General features: G+C 44.7%; 1 protein-coding gene across 1 annotated transcript in view; it reads left to right on the forward strand.

Moving 5' to 3' along the window:
• lamb2 (laminin, beta 2 (laminin S)) overlaps positions 1 to 21379 on the forward strand; it is a 56289-nt gene that overhangs the window by 8233 nt on the left and 26677 nt on the right. The window contains exons 3-7 of the mRNA XM_084185122.1: positions 11667 to 11836; positions 11946 to 12081; positions 16168 to 16241; positions 17157 to 17345; positions 17569 to 17632. Coding sequence (XP_084041248.1) covers positions 11667 to 11836; positions 11946 to 12081; positions 16168 to 16241; positions 17157 to 17345; positions 17569 to 17632 — 633 coding nt within the window. The remainder of the gene's footprint in view (positions 1 to 11666; positions 11837 to 11945; positions 12082 to 16167; positions 16242 to 17156; positions 17346 to 17568; positions 17633 to 21379) is intronic.

Below are 21379 nucleotides of genomic sequence, written 5' to 3' on the forward strand. Positions count from 1 at the left end.
TGCTCTTCTCTCTCTCCTCCTCTTGTTTTCCCTTTTCTCCTCTGGAGAAGATGCTATAGGATGAGAGGGTGGGGATTTTAAAGAGCAGTAGTGGGAGGGGGTGTATCTATTTTCTATAGGTCGTTGCTGGCAGCTGAGGCTCCTGTCTCACCTTCTAAATTTAACTGGAGGTCTTCTGGGTTGGCGGGACCACTGCTGATTGACAGCCAGTGAATGACAGGTGTGGTGAAATGGTGGTTATAATCATTGGGTCATTTGTATCACAGTAGTCTCCACCCAAACATTGTGAAAAGACTAGCAGGTGATTTTACATGTGAGCCCCTAATTTAGTGATTTGTCGAAGGTTATCAGCTGCTGTGTTAAGAAAGACCCTGAACAGGGACCTTCGTTACTCTGGAGGGAAAGGAGAGAAGAAAAACAGGGTTCCAAAAAGGCTGAACAAACTGTGTTCTGTTGAATAAATCTTCATCTGAAAGGCTGTACGCTGGTGGTGAGTGATTAGGTTCACATGAAAGAGGACAGAAGCTTTCCTTAAATCCTGTCTTACATAGCATTCTTATAGTCTCCTGGAGCACTGGTGTGGTTTTTGCTATCGCTGCTCTCCATAGATGTGTGTGTGTGTGTGTGTGTGTGTGTGTGTGTGTGTGTGTGTGTGTGTGTGTGTGTGTGTGTGTGTGTGTGTGTGTGTGTGTGTGTGAGGGCGGGCGGGCGGGCGGGCAGGTGAGCGACAGGCACAGTCTGGTGCCCAGGGGCGGAAGCTGTGTGATCCTGAGCCCCTCTGTGAGCGGAGACTCCGGAACTTAGTGGATTCCAGAACAATGGGCCAGTAAAAGCCAACCGCCGCAACCAGAGGGAGTGAGGGAGGGAGAGGGAGGGAGAGGGGGGGAAGGGTGTAGAGAAAAGGAACAGGTTTGGTTTTTATGAGAGGAGAGGAGTGGTAAATTAGGTTTCCCTCCCGTGGGCAGGGACTTTTCTTTGTGAAAAGAGGTGCAGGAGGAGGAGACTGGCATTGTTGGTATCCACATGTTTAATCTGACCCCAGTGTAGTTGATATACACTGAGTGTACAAAACACTAATATTGAGTTGCACCCCCTTTTCCCCTCAGAACAGCCTCAATTCGTCAAGGTATGGACTACAAGATGTCGAAAGCATTCCACAGGGATGCTGGCCCATGTTGACTCCAATGCTTCCCACAGTTGTGTCAAGTTGGCTGGATGTCTTTTGGGTGGTGGACCATTCTTGATACACATCGGAAACTGTTGAGCGTGAACAACCCAGCAGCGTTGCAGTTCTTGACACAAACCGATGCGCCTGGCACCTACTACCATACCCCGTTCAAAGGCACTTAAATATTGTATCTTGCCCATTCACCCTCTGAATGGCACACTTACATAATCCATGTCTCAATTGTCTCAAGGCTTAAAAATCCTTCTTTAACCTCTATGGGATCGGTGTCCCATATACGGGACAGTTGAGATAACATGCGCTAATGTGATTAGCATGACTGTTGTAAGTAACAGCAAACTTTCCAGGACATAGACATGTTTTATATGGGCAGAAAGCTTAAATTATCGTTAATCTAACTGCACTGTCCAATTTACAGTAGCTATTACAGTGAAAAAATACCATGCTATTGTTTGAGGAGAGAGCACAACAACAAAAAACTTATCACGGCAACTGGTTTGATACATTCACCTCTGAAGGTAAATAATGTTATTACATTTAGTAATCTTGCTCTGATTTGTCATCCTAAGGGTCCCAGAGATCAAATGTAGCATAATTTTGTTTGATAAAATCAATTTTTATATTCAAATGTAGGAACTGGGTTCTACAGTTTGAACCCCTGCTGTCTCTGGCTCCACACCAACCCCGCCCGGCCATCTAGATGTATGAAAGTTAGTGTATAAGCTAATGATCCATCACGTATGACATTCCTGGGAGTGTGTAAACTTACATTTTGTATTAAGTCGCTCTGGATAAGAGCGTCTGCTAAATGACTAAAATGTAAATGTAAATGTATTACCATATCATTTTTGTATGTTCTCTATAGTTATGTACTTGAAAATGTATCAATGGACCAATTCAGCACGTTTGGGCAGACTTGATACAAAATAGTCCAGTATTGCAATGCTTCACTGGATCAATCTGAAACTTTGCACACACACTGCAGCCATCTACTGGCCAAAATCTAAATTGCGCCTAAACTTCAATATTATATTGTGGCCTTTCTCTTGCATTTCAAAGATGATAGAACAAAAAAACACATGTTTTTTTGTTTGTATTATCTTTTACCAGATCTAATGTGTTATATTTTCCTACATTAATTTCACATTTCCACGAACTTCAAAGTGTTTCCTTTCAAATGGTATCAAGAATATGCATATCCTTGCATCAGGTCCTGAGCTACAGGCAGTTAGATTTGGGTATGTCATTTTAAGCAAAACTTGGAAAAAAAGGGTCAGATCCTTAAGAGGTTAACCTTTTTCCTCCCCTTCATCTATACTGATTGAAGTGGATTTAACAATTGACATCAATAAGAGATCAAGCTTTCACCTGGATTCACCTGGTCAGCCTGTCATGGAAAGAGCATGTGTTTCTAATGTTTTGTACACTCAGTGTATGAGGTTGTGTATAACATGAGTGCACTTGAAGTTAAGAGTGTAAACACAATGCGTCACGTAAAAGTTAGGATTGCTTCCTACCAGTTTTCACTTGAAACAGTGGGTGTATGAATGAAGGTTAGAATGTCTATTTGTTCTACCTTGCCCTTACTCTCTCCACTGATTGATGGCCATAGCCCCATCTTGCTGTGGGCTTGCATGTGAAAACCAGATAAGATCATGTGTGTTTTTCAAGCTTTAACCACAGTGCACACGGTGTTCCCGTTAGCTGTTCCTCTACTCTGCAAATACCCTTTTGCTAGGAAAGAAGCATTTCCTCTACATACTCTGATGGGCTGCTTTCTCTTCTAATCTTACTCTAAGAAACAGAACAGACAAGGCCCCTGGGGAGGAGAGGAGAAAGCCTGGACTGTGTGGCCCCTCCAGGCCTATCCAGCTTCTGCCTCTTCATCTCACCGCTGTATGGATCTACAGCCAAGCTCTTTGTATAATGACAGGTTCTGTCATGCGTCTCGTTAAAAAACACTCGAAGGCAGTTACTTACACACCTGTATTTAAAGCAACCTGCAGTTGCTACATCCATTTTTGGAATTAGAAATTAAGGATACAGTGAGGGAAAAAAGTATTTGATCCCCTGCTGATTTTGTAAGTTTGTCCACTGACAAAGAAATGATCAGTCTATAATTTTAATGGTAGGTTTATTTGAACAGTGAGAGACAGAATAACAACAAAAACATCCAGAAAAACTCATGTCAAAAATGTTATAAATTGATTTGCATTTTAATGAGGGAAATAAGTATTTGACCCCTCTGCAAAACATGACTTAGTACTTGGTGGCAAAACCCTTGTTGGCAATCACAGAGGTCAGACGTTTCTTGTAGTTGGCCACCAGGTTTGCACACATCTCAGGAGGGATTTTGTCCCACTCCTCTTTGCAGATCTTCTCCAAGTCATTAAGATTTCAAGGCTGACGTTTGGCAACTCGAACCTTCAGCTCCCTCCACAGATGTTCTATGGGATTAAGGTCTGGAGACTGGCTAGGCCACTCCAGGACCTTAATGTGCCTCTTCTTGAGCCACTCCTTTGTTGCCTTGGCCGTGTGTTTTGGGTCATGTCATGCTGGAATACCCATCCACGACCCATTTTCAATGCCCTGGCTGAGGGAAGGACGTTCTCACCCAAGATTTGACGGTACATGGCCCCGTCCATCGTCCCTTTGATGCGGTGAAGTTGTCCTGTCCCCTTAGCAAAAAAACACCCCCAAAGCATAATGTTTCCACCTCCATGTTTGACGGTGGGGATGGTGTTCTTGGGGTCATAGGCAGCATTCCTCCTCCTCCAAACACGGCGAATTGAGTTGATGCCAAAGAGCTCGATTTTGGTCTCATCTGACCACAACACTTTCACCCACTTCTCCTCTGAATCATTCAGATGTTCATTGACAAACTTCAGACGGGCATGTATATGGGCTTTCTTGAGCAGGGGGTCAAATACTTATTTCCCTCATTAAAATGCAAATCAATTTATAACATTTTTGTTGTTATTCTGTCTCTCACTGTTCAAATAAACCTACCATTAAAATTATAGACTGATCATTTCTTTGTCAGTGGGCAAACATACAAAATCAGCAGGGGATCAAATACTTTTTTCCCTCACTGTATGTACCCATTGATTCTTGAAGAATTAGCAATGGGTGTGGCTGAAATAGCCGAATCCACAAATTTGAAGTCGTGTCCACATACTTTTGTATATATAGTGTGTATATATATACAGTATATACAGTCGTGGTCAAACGTTTTGAGAATGACACAAGTATTGGTCTTCACAAAGTTTGCTGCTTCAGTGTTTTTAGATATTTTTGTCAGATGTTACTATGGTATACTGAAGTATAATTACAAGCATTCCATAAGGGTCAAAGGCTTTTATTGACAATTACATTAAATTTATGCAAAGAGTCAATATTTGCAGTGTTGACCCTTCTTTTTCAAGACTCTGCAATCCGCCCTGGCATGCTGTCAATTAACTTCTGGGCCACATCCTGACTGATGGCAGCCCTTTCTTGCATAATCAATGCTTGGAATGTGTCCGAATTTGAGGGGTTTTGTTTGTCCACCCGCCTCTTGAGGATTGACCACAAATTCTCAATGGGATTAAGGTCTGGGGAGTTTCCTGGCCATGGACCCAAAATGTCGATGTTTTGTTCCCCGAGCCACTTAGTTATCACTTTTGCCTTATGGCAAGGTGCTCCATCATGCTGGAAAAGGCATTGTTCGTCACCAAACTGTTCTTGGATGGTTGGGAGAAGTTGCTCTTGGAGGATGTGTTGGTACCATTCTTTATTCATGGCTGTGTTCTTAGGCAAAATTGTGAGTGAGCCCACTCCCTTGGCTGAGAAGCAACCCCACACATGAATGGTCTCAGGATGCTTTACTGTTGGCATGACACAGGACTGATGGTAGCGCTCACCTTGTCTTCTCTGGACAAGCTTTTTTCCGGATGCCCCAAACAATCGGAAAATGACTTTACCCCAGTCCTCAGCAGTCCAATCCCTGTACCTTTTGCAGAATATCAGTCTGTCCCTTATGTTTTTCATTGAGAGAAGTGGCTTCCTCGCTGCCCTTCTTGACACTAGGCCATCCTCCAAAAGTCTTCGCCTCACTGTGTGTGCAAATGCACTCACACCTGCCTGCTGCCATTCCTGAGCAAGCTCTGCACTGGTGGTGCGCCGATCCCGCAGCTTAATCAACTTTAGGAGACGGTCCTGGCGCTTGCTGGACTTTCTTGGGCGCCCTGAAGCCTTCTTCACAACAATTGAACCTCTCTCCTTGAAGTTCTTGATGATCTGATAAATGGTTGATTTAGGTGCAATCTTACTATCAGCAATATCCATGCCTGTGAAGCCCTTTTTGTGCAAAGCGATGATGACGGCACGTGTTTCCTTGCAGGTAACCATGGTTAACAGAGGAAGAACAATGATTTCAAGCACCACCCTCCTTTTAAAGCTTCCAGTCTGTTATTCTAACTTAATCAGCATGACAGAGTGATCTCCTGCCTTGTCCCCGTCAACACTCTCACCTGTGTTAATGAGAGAATCACTGACATGATGTCAGCTGGTTCTTTTGTGGCAGGGCTGAAATGCAGTAGAAATGTTTTTTTGGGATTAAGTTCATTTTCATGGACTTTGCAATTAATGGCAATTTATCTGATCACTCTTCATAACATTCTGGAGTATATGCAAATTGCCATCATAAAAACTGAGGCATCAGACTTTGTTAAAATACATTTTTGTGTCATTCTCAAAACTTTTGACCACGACTGTACATACTGCTGATTCCGCTTTAAGAGTGACCATGAAGTTCATTGCATGGAGCCTGAGGGGGATGGTCAGTCAACTAGTGTCCCACTAACACCGCCCTCCCTCTTCCTGCACAGTCTCCAGTCTCCACTGCCCCAGTTATAATCACAGGGACAGACGGTTGCCTCGTAAAACCACTCACATTTAAACCCAGATGAGCTCTATGTGTGGTCATAAAAAGACAGGTCAGTGCTCACCTGTTATTGACTGATATAAAGAGACCTCCATAGGGAGAGCTGGGTTGGCTGGCTTAGTTTGGCATTACATGTGGATTTGGGTTACGTGAAATTCTGAATGGGGCCAGAAGGTGTGCGTCTTCCCCTATAGGCCAAAGGTATGTTCCAGTCATCTGGAAGTGAGATTTCTTAGCTCTTCCCTGCTCCATTACTCATCTCACTGTCTCTGGGGATACCTGTAGAGAAATGGCAGGAATGGTCTGGCGTTCTGGATGTCAGACCCCTGCCTTACCCAGGTCATTCCTCTGTGTCTCAAGGGATAGGAAGGGTTAGCTGTTCGTCTTGGTTCAACTGAAGGGGAAAGAGAAATGGCTTCCTACCGTCACACATATGAATGGAGGCATGTTCAGGCTCAAATGTATGGTACACATACACACACAAACACACACTTTTGGGCCTGTGCAGCGCATGCATAAATGTGCACACACACACACTGAACAGAACAGACTTGACCTAATCCTGAAGTTATTCAAAGATTGTACAGGAAATCGATTGAAATACCAAACAGATTTACACAAAAGTCTTTGATTGTCTCCCTGATAAAATGTATCAGGAGACTGGAGGACACTTGGAATATAACAAAATTACAAATCCCCTATGTACTTTCTAAGTAGAAACACATTTGTGTGAGTGAGTGTAATTAGCTCATGTTCACATCTGCTCGGTCTCATGATCCAGTGGAGAAGTTGAGTGAATCTCCGTTCATCACTCCAGCTGGTAAGGAGGCAAATCAAGTGCACTAATCAGTACGTAAATCAAACCCACAGCCACTTGACTGGCTGGCTGCACCCAACATCTGCTGCACGTGTGTCTAACTGCCCCTTAGAGTTAAACTCAGCAACATGGCCAGGAGCTCGTGGCTGGGAGTAGGTCTGGGACCTGGGAGTACCATAGGGGATGGGAGGTATGGCAGGGGTCTGGGGCTATCATAGGACTTTGGAGACGAGTCAGAGACCTGGGGCTTTACGTTATGGGCAACAACTGTGTATCCAGCATTGGTCTCTCATGCCCACCTGTCTGGTGGCCCGCAACTTTTTCCCGAGGTGGAAGTACCAGAGTATTTTACATCCAGCAGGAGCAGATGCTTCTCAGTGGCAGACTTAGTTATTCCTACGGCTGGGTAAGTAACGAGGCAGGCCTAGGCTCTTTCAGCGCAGCACTGCGGTACCGATGGCCACAACTTTTTCGGAGTCTAGGAGTTCTGCTTTCCATCCCTGCTCGGCCAATCTGCCTGCCTGCCTGTGACACCTCTCCTCTCCCCGGGGAATCACGATCTGAAGTGAGATTCCCAGAAGTCCATGCTGCAAGGAGGAGAGGAAGGAGGAGAGAGTCGCCCTTCTCTGGATGTGGGAGTAGACTGTTCATTAGAAGAGATCAGCGAGAGAGAGAGAGAGGAGGGAAAGAGAGGAGGATAGAGTGAATGTAAACTAATTAGCGGGAGGGTTTAAAAATAAAAGGCTGTTGACTTTCTCCTGCCCTGTGGAGGCTAGTTTGCTCTGGGCCAGTTCTATACTTATCTGTGCTCTCTCTCAAAGCCACACGCACATTCAGGTCAGGTACTGTATGCCATGTAGGGACGTTTGCCTGTCTGCAGTGCTATTCTGATTCTGTTTCCTCGCTTCACACGCAAGCTGCTCCAAAAGCTCAAAATGCTGCCATCAACTATCCTGAAAACAAGTGTTCTAGATGTACAGTAGCATAATCTCCAAAGCTGTCATTTTTGGGGGTAAAAATCTCCCTTTAATCTTTTATGAGTGTCTGTGTATTTGTGTACTGTATGCGAGTGTGTTTGTCTTCATGATTGGTTCCAATGTTTACTCCTAGGAAGATGCTGAGAGCAGACTCTTTCTCGTCTCTGTCACCCAGTCAGATTGGAATGTGTCGTCTTGATGTCACATCGCCATCCCTCCTGTCTCTTTCCTAACACAAAGCAGTAACATGTCATGTCCCTGTTCCTCTAACTCTGGGGGACAATGACTGGTTGTCTCATTCTTAACAATCCTCCACCTAAGCCTACCTAGGAAAACAAAGTGCCAGAACCTTTATTGAAAGTTGAGGAAAAGGAGAAGAAACAGAAGAAAGTGACTTGGCGGCAGGCAGCTGTGTAACAAAGCTGACAGGCACAGCAGTGTTAATCCCATCTCTCCAGAGTGTGCCAGAACAGGCAGTGGGGTTTCACATAGACGCTTATAGTACAGTACATACCAGAGAGAGAGAGAGAGAGAGAGAGAGAGAGAGAGAGAGAGAGAGAGAGAGAGAGAGAGAGAGAGAGAGAGAGAGAGAGAGAGAGAGAGAGAGAGAGAGAGAGAGAGAGAGAGAGAGAGAGAGAGAGAGAGAGAGAAGAGAGAGAGAGAGAGAGAGAGAGAATGAATACAGGAGAGAGAGAGAGAGAGAGAGAGAGAGAGAGAGAGAGAGAGAGAGAGAGAGAGAGAGAGAGAGAGAATGAATACAGGAGAGAGAGAGAGAGAGAGAGAGAGAGAGAGAGAGAGAGAGAGAGAGAGAGAGAGAGAGAGAGAAGCACCCTCTCTTTGTGTAGTGGTCCAGGCCATTACAGGGAGATTAGCCTTGGCAAGGCCGAATGTAGAACAGAGAGGATGCTGGGAGCTGTCCAATCCAAACTCATTACACTTGTTTTGGGAAGACATGGAAATAACTATATTATACACATAATAAACCACATTAGTAGTGCATAGTGCAGTGGAGTTCCAGTTATAGCCCAGGGCAGAGGAGAGAATCACTCAAAATGGAACAGCATGTTGACTGAGATTTATAATGATGGTCAGTTTAGAGCACATTTAATGGATTTGATCTCTTTATTTCTGCCAAAAAGGGGAGGATGTTTCTTCTTGTTAGCATTACGTTGAACAGTAGGCTTGTACAGCAGTATCTCTTGTTTGTGGCAAAGCTCACTTCTGCTATCTCCTGGTATGTGGCTAGGCTAATACAACCTCTCCTGGTCTGTGGCTAGGATAATACAACCTCTCCTGGTATGTGGCTAGGCTAAATCAACCTCTCCTGGTATGTGGCTAGGCTAATACAACCTCTCCTGGCATGTGGCTAGGCTAATACAACCTCTCCTGGTATGTGGCTAGGCTAATACAACCTCTCCTGGTATGTGGCTAGGCTAATACAACCTCTCCTGGTATGTGGCTAGGCTAGACTTTGTTAGCTCGGAGGTACGCCTCCCTCTCAGCTGATCAGCCTGCATTCCTCACTGCCTGTCCATGTATGGGTAAGAGAATGGCAGAGAGTAAGAGTGAGCTGCTGAGATGAGATGGCCACACTGCTACTTAGTCAACCCTCCCTCTCCATCCTCCCTGGTTGAAATCAAACATTCCAAATATGCTTGTTATTAAAGCATCAAGTGGGAATGTCATTTGGTCAAACCAATTTCTGTATGACTTACTTGACAGAAAGAGGGTGGTTAATCATCAAATAGGCTTCTCATACATTGTGCTTTGATCAAAATAACTCTCACCCTTGAGAAATAAATACTGAAATGTAAAAAGGCTTTCAGTTGACTGATGTTAAACTGTATATAACCTGGTGAGCCAATCTTGTTGTGTTCTGGAGGGACTGTGATGTCAACTCCCTCAGCCTCTGTCCAGGGACTGGGACAGGGGTGTAGGAGGTCTGTGAAAGCTCTCTAACAGAGACAGACAAGACAGAGACAAGATAAAAGAGTTTAGGAGAGGCCCTGAAATTATAGTCTGTACATCAGCCCCCCCCCCCTTCCATCTCCGCTCTTTACAGACTATACACACACCTTTGAGTGTGTGCCAACAACCAAAATAGATATCATGTTGCGCCTGGATGAGTCCTCTCAATGTCTCTACAGAGGCTTTGTATTTATCCATCTCTCTCTCTCTCCCTCGCTTCCTTTTCCTTTTCACATCTCACTCTGTCTCTTATCTCTCTATCTCCCCCCTCCTCTCTATATACCCCTCATGACCAAAGACTATAGCCTTTGCAGAAAAAAGAAGGAAAAGTTTATTGTGCAGTTATGTCTCAGGCCATTTAGTTTGTTTTTGCTCTTGTTTTAAAGTCTTGCTTCTCTCTTGTTTTTCTATTGTTAATTGGCTAAGTAATTGTTGAGGGCAGAATGTTGGGGTTACAGCATAATTACACAGGCCTAGCTTGATTTACCACAGTGAGGTTTCCTGGCAACAGGAAAGGGAACTGAGATAACATTACTACAGCATTCAGATAACAGTATTGAAGTGATATTATCCTTACTCAAAGAAAAGTGTTTCACATCTTCCCATCATTGTCTGTCTACACAAATGCACTGTTGGCATAGGAAACATATGATCTAGGCATTTTCTAAGGTATAGTCATTATTATGTGTTGACTGAATGGCAAGTGTATCACTGTGGTGTGTGTGTGTGTGTGTGTGTTTTGTGTGTGTTTTGTGAGCGTGCGTGCGTGTTTGGTGCCTGGCAGTGGTACCAGTGTGAGTCTGTTTGCCAGGCAAACACAGGTCTCCTCTAGAGAGTGTCATGTTTATGTTGGTCGTCTCTGTGAAATCTCCTCAGGACTTTTCCTAGGAGACTCACAATCCAAAGCAGTCCTAAAATCATAATATGCAGCAGAATACTGAATGTTGATTCATCGTGTACGTATTTATCTCTGTTTGTGTTGCATGTTTTTGCTTCCTGTATCTATAGAGTGCCTTAGACACACCTGTTGTAGACAGACAGACAGACAGAGCCTCTCAGTAAGACCCTGTCAGACCCCCTCCCTGGCCCTGCTCTTTAGACTGAGCGTCTCCACGTCCCACTGGCACTTCACTAGGAATATATTTCAGGATGTTGACTGGAATGCTTGACGACTGTTGGGTTATTTTCAAACACCCCACACACAGTTCATCCATCGAGTCACACGCACACGAAAATGCATGCACACAGACTAACACACAGAGACACACACAAGCTCACATGCCCACACACACGCATACACACTTTCCTGCTGTGCTGTCAGAACCTGGCCTCGTTGACCTCCCTGTTGACCTATGGGTTTGTTTCCAGATTTAGCGGCTGTAGGGCCCCATGTCAGGTCAACCGTTTTGGACTCCAGGAGAGTGAGGCACTGCTAACAGATTCCCCAAATGATCATCTCTCTAATTGTTTTTTTAAAACATTGTTACTCCTATTAATTAAACATTGACTGTTGAGCTGCAGGTGGGCTAGCAGCAACTTTTGTTGGGCTCTGTTTTGGTCTCAGGATTAAACATAGGCTTACTTCCTCTCTTGACGTCCTTTTCCTGTACTGATTAGAGTTCATGGCCCTGTAATGTCTTAGAAAGAGAGAGAGAGAGAGATAGAGAGTGATTTGTTTTCTAACACAGAGGAGTGATCCATCTAGCTAAACAATCATCTTTTTTTCTTCACTCTAAGTGACTGAGCTGTGATGTTGTTTCCTGTCCTTTTGTTAACCTCCTCTTTATTCTCCAGCCCTGGCATATGCCAGCGCCCGGGAGCCAGACCACGCCCACGGCTGTACCCATGGCAGCTGTTACCCGGCAACAGGAGACCTGTTGGTGGGCCGTGAGAAGAGCCTGAAGACATCATCTACATGTGGCTCCAGGAAGAAAGACCCCTACTGCATCGTCAGTCACTTACAGGTGTTTGTGTGTCTCCAACATCCTCTCACTCCCCCTACCTACCATCTCACCTCCCTCTGTCCTGAGCTTCTGTTTAACCTCTGACCTGTGTCACCTCTGACCCCTGTAGGATGAGAAGAAATGTTTCCAGTGTGACTCTCGCCGGCCATATGATCCTGTCTACAACACCATCAGTCACCGCATTGAGAACGTCATCACCACGTTCAAACCACACCGCAAGAAGTCATGGTGGCAGTCAGAGAATGGTGAGAATTGAGATTGCATTCATAGGGGTTGCAATTATATCCATGTTTAAATGTATATACACGGTTTGATATTAAAACATTATACATAAAATCATTCACCATGTTGCAACTTTTGAGAAAGTATAGTGAACCTTTGATTTTATGAGAAGCAGTGTTAAAACAGATTTGTCCTCTATTTCTGCCCCCTGCCTTTGGTTACATGACATGCCCCCCACATGCAGCTGTCAGTGGTATGAACTCATACAGAATCCATATCAGCCGTATTATTAGAGGCCTAATCTTGGTTACTACTATTAATAACAGGTCTGTTCAGAGACTGAGAAAGAGAGGGGGAGTGGAAGAGGGAGGGATGATGAGTGGAGTAGAAAAGGGCAGAAGGACAGAGTGAGGAAGCAGTAGTGAGAGGGTGAGATATGGGGGAGAGAGAGGGGGCCGAGGATCCTGGAAGCCGCATTGAGTCATTACAGTGAGTTCTGGTAGCTCTGTTCTGAAGGGCCTTCAAAACCCAGAGGTCCACAGCCTCCATCACACTAAATCACCCTCTGTACTCTGTAGTAGCCTACTATACTCTGCCTGGACCAGACCCAGACCAGACACAGGCCCACAGCTGTTTGTATGGGGATAATAACAGAGCAGGCTGTACCCTGGCACTCCAACAAAGACAGGAACGAGAAAGAGAAGAGAGGAAAGGAGGGTGGGGAGGGAAGGGTTCAGAGGAAGAGTGGGAGTCAGAGAGAAAGAGAGAAGGGGTACGCTGATGGAGGGATAGAGAATTAGATTTGGAGAAACTATTTCAAGAGACCAGCTGAGCAATTCTCCTTCTTCATTGTTCATGAGAGCCCACATCACTGCAAACAAAAGCCCATTTCAGGTCTATTTCTGAGTGATTGACTACTGTGGACCACTATAGCACTGCCTGTACTCTATGTAGAACACTGAGAGGTGGGGGACAGGAAACAGTCACTATTTTTACTCCCAGTCTCCATGGCGTTTCTGGCAGGGCTTTAGAGTATGTGATATGAAGCACAGTGGGCTGCTTGTGCTACATGCGTGTAGACCACAGTCCCTGTGTCTCTCTGGTGTGAGGCCCCTTCCTTTACTAAGTTCCTAAAGGGCTTGGAGTGGAAGGCTGGGTTATCCACTGTTCTGTATAGCAGCTTGGGCCACTTCTACTCTGTGGTACTTTGAAGTGGTACCAAGTAGGCTACAAGAAGGATGTGCGAGTGGGTTGGTTCCGTTAGTGGAGTGTACCAGTTACTAATTGCTCTCCATTAGCCAAGCCTCACAACAGCGGTAAAAAAAAAAAAAAAATCGCTGTGTCCCCTCTCCCACTCTCCAGTTCTTTCTCTCTTTTCCTTCCCTTGCCCTTTCGCTCTCTTTGCTTCTCTCTCCTCCTCATTCTCCCTCTCCTCCATCCTGACTCATTGGCTCTAACACACCCTCCTCTCCTTTCCTCTCCCTCTGTTTCCTTCCTGATGAGCCTTTCATTAATGAGTGCAGGTAATGGTTCACTGCCTACAGCACAGACTCATAGCCCCAACGGCCGACATCCAGTTTGACCTCTTACTCACAAATGTGTCTCTGTGTGTATATACAGTATGTGTGTATCAGGGTGGTTTATGATTGTATGAATCTTCAGAAGATTTGTGAGACTCTCTCTCTGTTATTTCCAGATATCTTTTTATTTTATTGTGTTACTTTTCCACAGGCCTGGCTCCCATCACACCACACCACAGCCTGCCTGAGGGGTAGATACAGTGGGGAAAAAAAGTTTTTAGTCAGCCACCAATTGTGCAAGTTCTCCCACTTAAAAAGATGAGAGAGGCCTGTAATTTTCATCATAGGTACACGCCAACTATGACAGACAAAATGAGAAAAATAAATCCAGAAAATCACATTGTAGGATTTTTTATGAATTTATTTGCAAATTATGGTGGAAAATAAGTATTTGGTCAATAACAAAAGTTTCTCAATACTTTGTTATATACCCTTTGTTGGCAATGACACAGGTCAAACGTTTTCTGTAAGTCTTCACAAGGTTTTCACACACTGTTGCTGGTATTTTGGCCCATTCCTCCATGCAGATCTCCTCTAGAGCAGTGATGTTTTGGGGCTGTCGCTGGGCAACACGGACTTTCAACTCCCTCCAAATATTTTCTATGGGGTTGAGATCTGGAGACTGGCTAGGCCACTCCAGGACCTTGAAATGCTTCTTACGAAGCCACTCCTTCGTTGCCCGGGCGGTGTGTTTGGGATCATTGTCATGCTGAAAGACCCAGCCACGTTTCATCTTTAATGCCCTTGCTGATGGAAGGAGGTTTTCACTCAAAATCTCACGATACATGGCCCCATTCATTCTTTCCTTTACACGGATCAGTCGTCCTGGTCCCTTTGCAGAAAAACAGCCCCAAAGCATGATGTTTCCACCCCCATGCTTCACAGTAGGTATGGTGTTCTTTGGATGCAACTCAGCATTCTTTGTCCTCCAAACACGACGAGTTGAGTTTTTACCAAAAAGTTATATTTTGGTTTCATCTGACCATATGACATTCTCCCAATCCTCTTCTGGATCATCCAAATGCACTCTAGCAAACTTCAGACGGGCCTGGACATGTACTGGCTTAAGCAGGGGGACACGTCTTGCACTGCAGGATTTGAGTCCCTGGGGGCGTAGTGTGTTACTGATGGTAGGCTTTGTTACTTTGGTCCCAGCTCTCTGCAGTTCATTCACTAGTTCCCCCCGTGTGGTTCTGGGATTTTTGCTCACCGTTCTTGTGATAATTTTGACCCCACGGGGTGAGATCTTGCGTGGAGCCCCAGATCGAGGGAGATTATCAGTGGTCTTGTATGTCTTCCATTTCCTAATAATTGCTCCCACAGTTGATTTCTTCAAACCAAGCTGGTTACCTATTGCAGATTCAGTCTTCCCAGCCTGGTGCAGGTCTACAATTTTGTTTCTGGTGTCCTTTGACAGCTCTTTGGTCTTGGCCATAGTGGAGTTTGGAGTGTGACTGTTTGAGGTTGTGGACAGGTGTCTTTTATACTGATAACAAGTTCAAACAGGTGCCATTAATACAGGTAACGAGTGGAGGACAGAGGAGCCTCTTAAAGAAGAAGTTACAGGTCTGTGAGAGCCAGAAATCTTGCTTGTTTGTAGGTGACCAAATACTTATTTTCCACCATAATTTGCAAATAAATTCATAAAAAATCCTACAATGTGATTTTCTGGATTTTTTTTTCTCAATTTGTCTGTCATAGTTGACGTGTACCTATGATGAAAATTACAGGCCTCTCTCATCTTTTTAAGTGGGAGAATTTGCACAATTGGTGGCTGACTAAATACTTTTTTTCCCCACTGTAGCTAGGGATGTTAATGTTGAGGTGCCACCCCGGAAGCTGTACTCTGTCATTACCTCTCTCATTGTTTCATGTGCTGAGTTATGGATTTTATCATTGTCTTCCTGCTGTTTGGATTCACTTCAAACTGCATTTGAATATGGGAAAAGATCCTTAAAGCACTTAGCTTTATGAGCATGTGTTTTGGGTGTTCTCAGAGGTTTCCCTTTGAGCTACGTTGTGGCATGTAGACATTTCTGATGGGACTTTTTACTGTGGTTATTATGTTATTTATATGCTGTAGCAGTTAAATGTTCCACCTGCTAGAAGGGGACATGCCCCCTTGGCATAAGGCAGAACCTCCTACACTACTATTGGAACTGAAGACTTCTTCTCTACCAATTAATTGTGAATAATGGCCCAACTCAAGTGGTTCTTCAGAATGGATGGTGCTCAGGAAGTGTGTGGAATTACCCATGTGGACGACCACATCTCCAGCCAAGACGAGAATGCTTTTTCCTGTTCAGATGCCATTACTCAAGCCAAAAGACGGACAGGGTTTTCCCTCACAGCTGGTAGTTGAGTTATCACTGGTGAAAACATGGGTTTGCATTTCCTGTAACAGACAGATTGACAGGTTGATTGAGTGCATAAATTGTAGATTTAATAGCAACAACATAAAGCTTGACATAACCTCTCTCTCTCTTTCTCTCTCCCTCTCTTCCTCCGTCCCTCTCATTTTGTCTTCAGGAAAGCCTGATGTCTTCATTCAGCTGGACCTTGAGGCAGAATTCCATTTTACTCATCTTATCATGATCTTCAAGGTTAGACACAGAGCACTTAGTAACCCTTAGAACAGGGGTCTCCAACCTTTTCTAGCATGAGAGCTACTTTTTAAAAGATTAACATGTCGCGAGCTACTCATTTTCTTTCTAGCTTTCAAATAGGCACGTTCTTCTCCTCTCCCCTGCAACTCTTCCCGGGTCTTTAGTGTACAAGAGAAAGTAGTGCACTATGATTTCTGTCAATATACCTGGTAAAATAATGGTTAATAAACAACTCTAAGGGGGCCCTATAGAATCTGTGATTTCTTCCCCAAAAATTATGTTTTATATATTCCCAAATTATGTTTTCATAGTTTTCTTTTTCCTGGTTTTAGATTTCTTTGAGTTTTTCACTCTCAAAATTACAGTTATTCATAGAGAAACACCGAAATTGGATGTTCTGAGTTGATGTCAATGCATAAATCATATCATAAGACCATTTATTCCCCTTTTTTCCATTTCTGTCAACCCACAAGACGGTTATCACATCAACTGGCTACACATGGAGTGATAGACAAACGCCTGCACCACACAGACAGAAAGGGGCAATATTCATGGGAATTAATTGGCAGATATTGTGTTAGGTTTGGCTTTTTAAGCCAATAGTGGCTAACCAGGGTGGGATAATGTCAATGTTGCGTTGCTTAGATAGTAGCTGGGAAATTGCGGTGTCTAATACTTGTAAGATTTGTTTATTACAGTTTGCAGTGGAACACGTGAAAATTGCATATACTTTTGGAATTGTTTGGTGAGCTACTCGTAGGTGGGCTGTGAGCAACTGGTAACTCACGATCGACCTGTTGGAGACCCCTGCCTTAGACAGTGTGTCAAATCTATGCAGCATATACAAATGTTCTGTGTCTTCAAATGTGCAACTACACACATCACACATCACACCCCTCTCTTGGCACACAGACATTTCGCCCAGCAGCCATGGTGATTGAGCGATCTGCAGATTTTGGACGTAACTGGCAGGTGTACCGCTACTTTGCCTACGACTGTGACTCGGTCTTCCCCGGGGTATCCAAGGGTCCCCTGCGCAAAGTGGACGACGTCATCTGTGAGTCGCGCTACTCTGACATTGAGCCGTCCACAGAGGGAGAGGTGAGTCTGATTGGCTGGGGATAAATCAGTCTTCCCTATGACCACAAGATGTTGGAAAGACGTTGACAATACTTATTTTTGGTTGAAAATACATATTTTTGTTTGAAAAGACATTGAAAATACGTATTTTCAATGTATTGTGCTCACTGGGTTACTACAGTTGTATACATACATACATTAAAATGGCATTCAACCACCTGTCCTGTCCGTCTTCTTCCTCCAGGCTATCTACAGAGTTCTGGACCCTGCCATCCACATTGAGGACCCCTACAGCCCCAACATTCAGAGTAAGATACACTCATAGATGACATGATACAGCAACTGCCACCCTACCATATAATTACAATCTGCCATGCTCATACAGTACAACACCTAAACATAATGGCCCATGACAGTCTGCACTCTGGAGTCTGAAGCCTAGCGGGATGTGAAAACCAGCTGCTCTCTCTCTCCCACACAAGCTGGCCCTTCTATTTTGACCGGCATAACTTCACTGTTTTTCCAGGAATAAGAGCAGCCTTCCCTAAGTAGTGACAGGGGAGGTTCTGTTCTTAAGAGTCTTAATAAAACCAAGGTATAGATTGACCCTCACCCTTTAACTGGATATGTTTCCATGTTGTCCAGACAGACACACTCTGAATGAGTAGCTAGCACACTGGCATGCTCATTACTGCTCTCCACTTGTTTAAGGGAACCTGAGTCTAAGTCACTCATTAGCTCACCCTTATGGTACATCTAATTGGAGCTCTCACTCTATATCGGCTTTAGCTCGGGTTTGACAGAGAGAGACACATTTTGAGGGGGTTTAGTCATTAAAGTGCTGAAACCTGATGTGTTCCTGCTGTAATGGAGGCAGTGGAATCTGCTAGCGTGCCATAGAATATCAACATGGAGGGAGGATGTCTTAGAGGAGGGCGTTAAAATTAAGGCTGCCTGTCAGGGGGGTATACCGTTACAGAATGCCTATGGTTTAGTTTGAGCACTTTCCCATGCAGAGATCCTCCACAGCTAGAGAGCTTAAATATGGATGGCTCTGTTCTGATAGAGGTAATCCTGTCAGGGAAGTTGGGGGAGCTATTAGCAGGAGGTACATTAGTATGTTAATAATAACAATGAAATGACTTTAGCAGTGGCCTCACTGAAACTCATAAGAGTTGGACATGGTGTATTGTGGCCCTGGCAACAGCCTGATATTCCCCAAAGTCCTGTGGAACAGTGGAACTTATTGTCCCACTGGTTTGTGAGAAAGGGAGTGGTGTTTTGCCTGTCAAGGTCTAGAGAACAGGCCTCTTCTGTGTGTGAGAACGGATACGCTCAGATAACAGAGGCCAGGAGTACTGATAGGGCCTGGATTTGAGGCTGCCATGCTGCTCTCCCCTCTCTCATTTTCAGTGTAGATGAATAGAACAGAGGTACTCTACACTAATCTCTTCACTAACTTTAGTTGAATGAAACAATAACTCCTGCACTGTATGTGAGTCAAATGAAGGTAGGTAATGGAAGTAACCACACAAAGAATACTAATAAGTGTTTAGTAGGAGTACAGTGAAGGTAGCCGCCCCAAAACACTGCTTTTTTGCTTAGAGGTGTGAATTATTCTCCATTTGTTTGTGTTGAAACACTGTGTTCAAGCAGAGAGAGAGTGCTGATTGATTCCACACACTGTCTGTAGCGCATCTCTTTTTCGGTAGTCTGTAGGGGTAAGTTGAGCCATTTTTTACATTCAGCATCACTCCGTCAAGGGAAATATAGTATTCTTTCTAACAAAGATATCTACATATACTGTATTTCAGGATGTTGTTTATCCCTGGAAATAATCAGAATTCATGTAAACATAACAGTTTTGAAAGCATAGCTTCTCCAAAAAAAGTGGTCTCTTGGCACAACTTACCCCTGGTATGGGGTAAATTGAGCCTCATGACAAGTTTTAAGCCGCCTACAACTTTCTGTAGTGAATGAAATATTACCACTACCTTTTTAAACCATGTCTATCTTTATTTACCAAACACAATCACAATCGCTTGCTCTCTTTTAATCATAAAAAAAAAAATCTATAACAGAAAATATCATTTTTACAGCTGTTTGAAGCTTGTGGACCAAAATGTTACTTTCAGTTTTGGTCCACCAGCTTCAAACAGCGGTTTTGGTCTACCAGCTTCGAGCAGCTGTAAAAGCAATATTTTTGTTATTGAAAATATATTTAATTTAGATGGTACAATAATTCACTACACTATTCAGTGCTTGTTTTCTCACATAAACTGAAATTGAGCGAACAGTGTAGAATTTTTGCAACCAGGAAATGATCGATTTCCACTAGATAACACAACCACAAAGTCAGAACAGCTTTCTCAGTTTGACAACAGATTCCGCTCCGGCGGGAGAAATCAATAGGCGAATATCACAGCCAATCACAACACTGGCAGGTAAGTAACAGTGGTGTAAAGTACTTAAGTAAAAATACTTTAAAGTACTTAATAAGTCGTTTTTGGGGGTATCTGTATATTACTATTTATATTTTTGACAAGTTTTTATTTTACTTCACTACATTCCTAAAGAAAATAATGTACTTTTTACTCCATACATTTTCCCTGACACCCAAAAGTACTCGTTACATTTTGAATGGCTAGCAGGACAGGAAAATGGTCCAATTCACACACTTATCAAGAGAACATTCCTGGTCATCCCTATTGCCTCTGGTCTGGCGGACTCACTAAACCACATGCTTCGTTTGTGTCAGTGGGTGCTGTAGGTGGGTGTGGTGCAGGACGCAGAAACTTAGTCCAAAAGACTTTAGTGAATAATCACTTAGAACACGAGCCAAAAAAGCCCGGAGGCGAGAAAATACGCACACAGGCGTAAATAACAAAATGCGCACTAACATGTGCGAGAACCCTCTCCAAACAGAGGAGGAAACAATGAAGCACAGACAATCACACACAACACATGACAAAACACAACGAGAACTTATAGGACAATAATGAGCGCTAAACGATAACAGGTGTACAACATAAAGACAAAACCAAACGAACATCGAAACATACAACGGTGGCAGCTAGTACTCCGGGGACGACGACCGCCAAAGCCTGCCCGAGCAAGGAAGAGAGGCAGCCTCGGCCGAAACCGTGACAGTACCCCCCACTTGACGCGCGGCTCCAGCCATGCGCCGACCCCGGCCTCGGGGACGACCAGGAGGACGCGGAGCAGGGAGCGTCGGATGACTACGGTGGAATTCTGTCAGGAGAGACGGGTCCAAAATGTCTCTCCTCGGCACCCAGCACCGTTCCTCCGGGCCGTACCCCTCCCACTCCACGAGATATTGGAGACCCCCCATCCGACGTCTCGAATCCAAGATGGACCGCACGGTGTACGCCGGTGCCCCCTCGATGTCCAATGGGGGCGGAGGAGTCTCTCTGATCTCATCTTCCTGGAGTGGACCAGCTACCACCGGCCTGAGAAGAGACACATGGAACGAGGGGTTAATACGATAGTCACTAGGCAGTTGTAATTTGTAACACACCTCGTTCAGTCTTCTCAGGACTTTAAACGGCCCCACAAACCGCCGACCCAGTTTCCGGCAGGGCAGGCGGAGGGGCAGGTTTCTGGTAGAGAGCCAGACTTGATCACCAGGTGCATACACCGGCCCCTCACTGCGGTGGAGATCGGCGCTCGCCTTCTGACGACGGATGGCCCGCTGCAGGTGGACGTGTGCAGCGTTCCACGTCTCCTCCGAGCGCCGTACCCACTCATCCACCGCAGGAGCCTCGATCTGGCTCTGCTGCCACGGTGCCAGAACCGGCTGGTAACCTAACACACATTGGAAAGGGGTTAGGTTGGTTGAGGAGTGGCGTAGGGAATTCTGGGCCATTTCTGCCCAGGGAACATACCTTGCCCACTCCTCCGGCCGGCCCTGGCAGTATGATCTAAGAAACCTACCCACATCCTGGTTCACACGTTCCACCTGCCCATTACTCTCTGGATGGTAACCCGAGGTCAGGCTCACCGAGACCCCCAAACGCTCCATAAACGCTCTCCAG

The sequence above is a fragment of the Coregonus lavaretus genome (assembly GCF_964263955.1).
Source record: "Coregonus lavaretus genome assembly, chromosome: 20".
Classification (NCBI taxonomy): Eukaryota; Metazoa; Chordata; class Actinopteri; order Salmoniformes; family Salmonidae; genus Coregonus; species Coregonus lavaretus.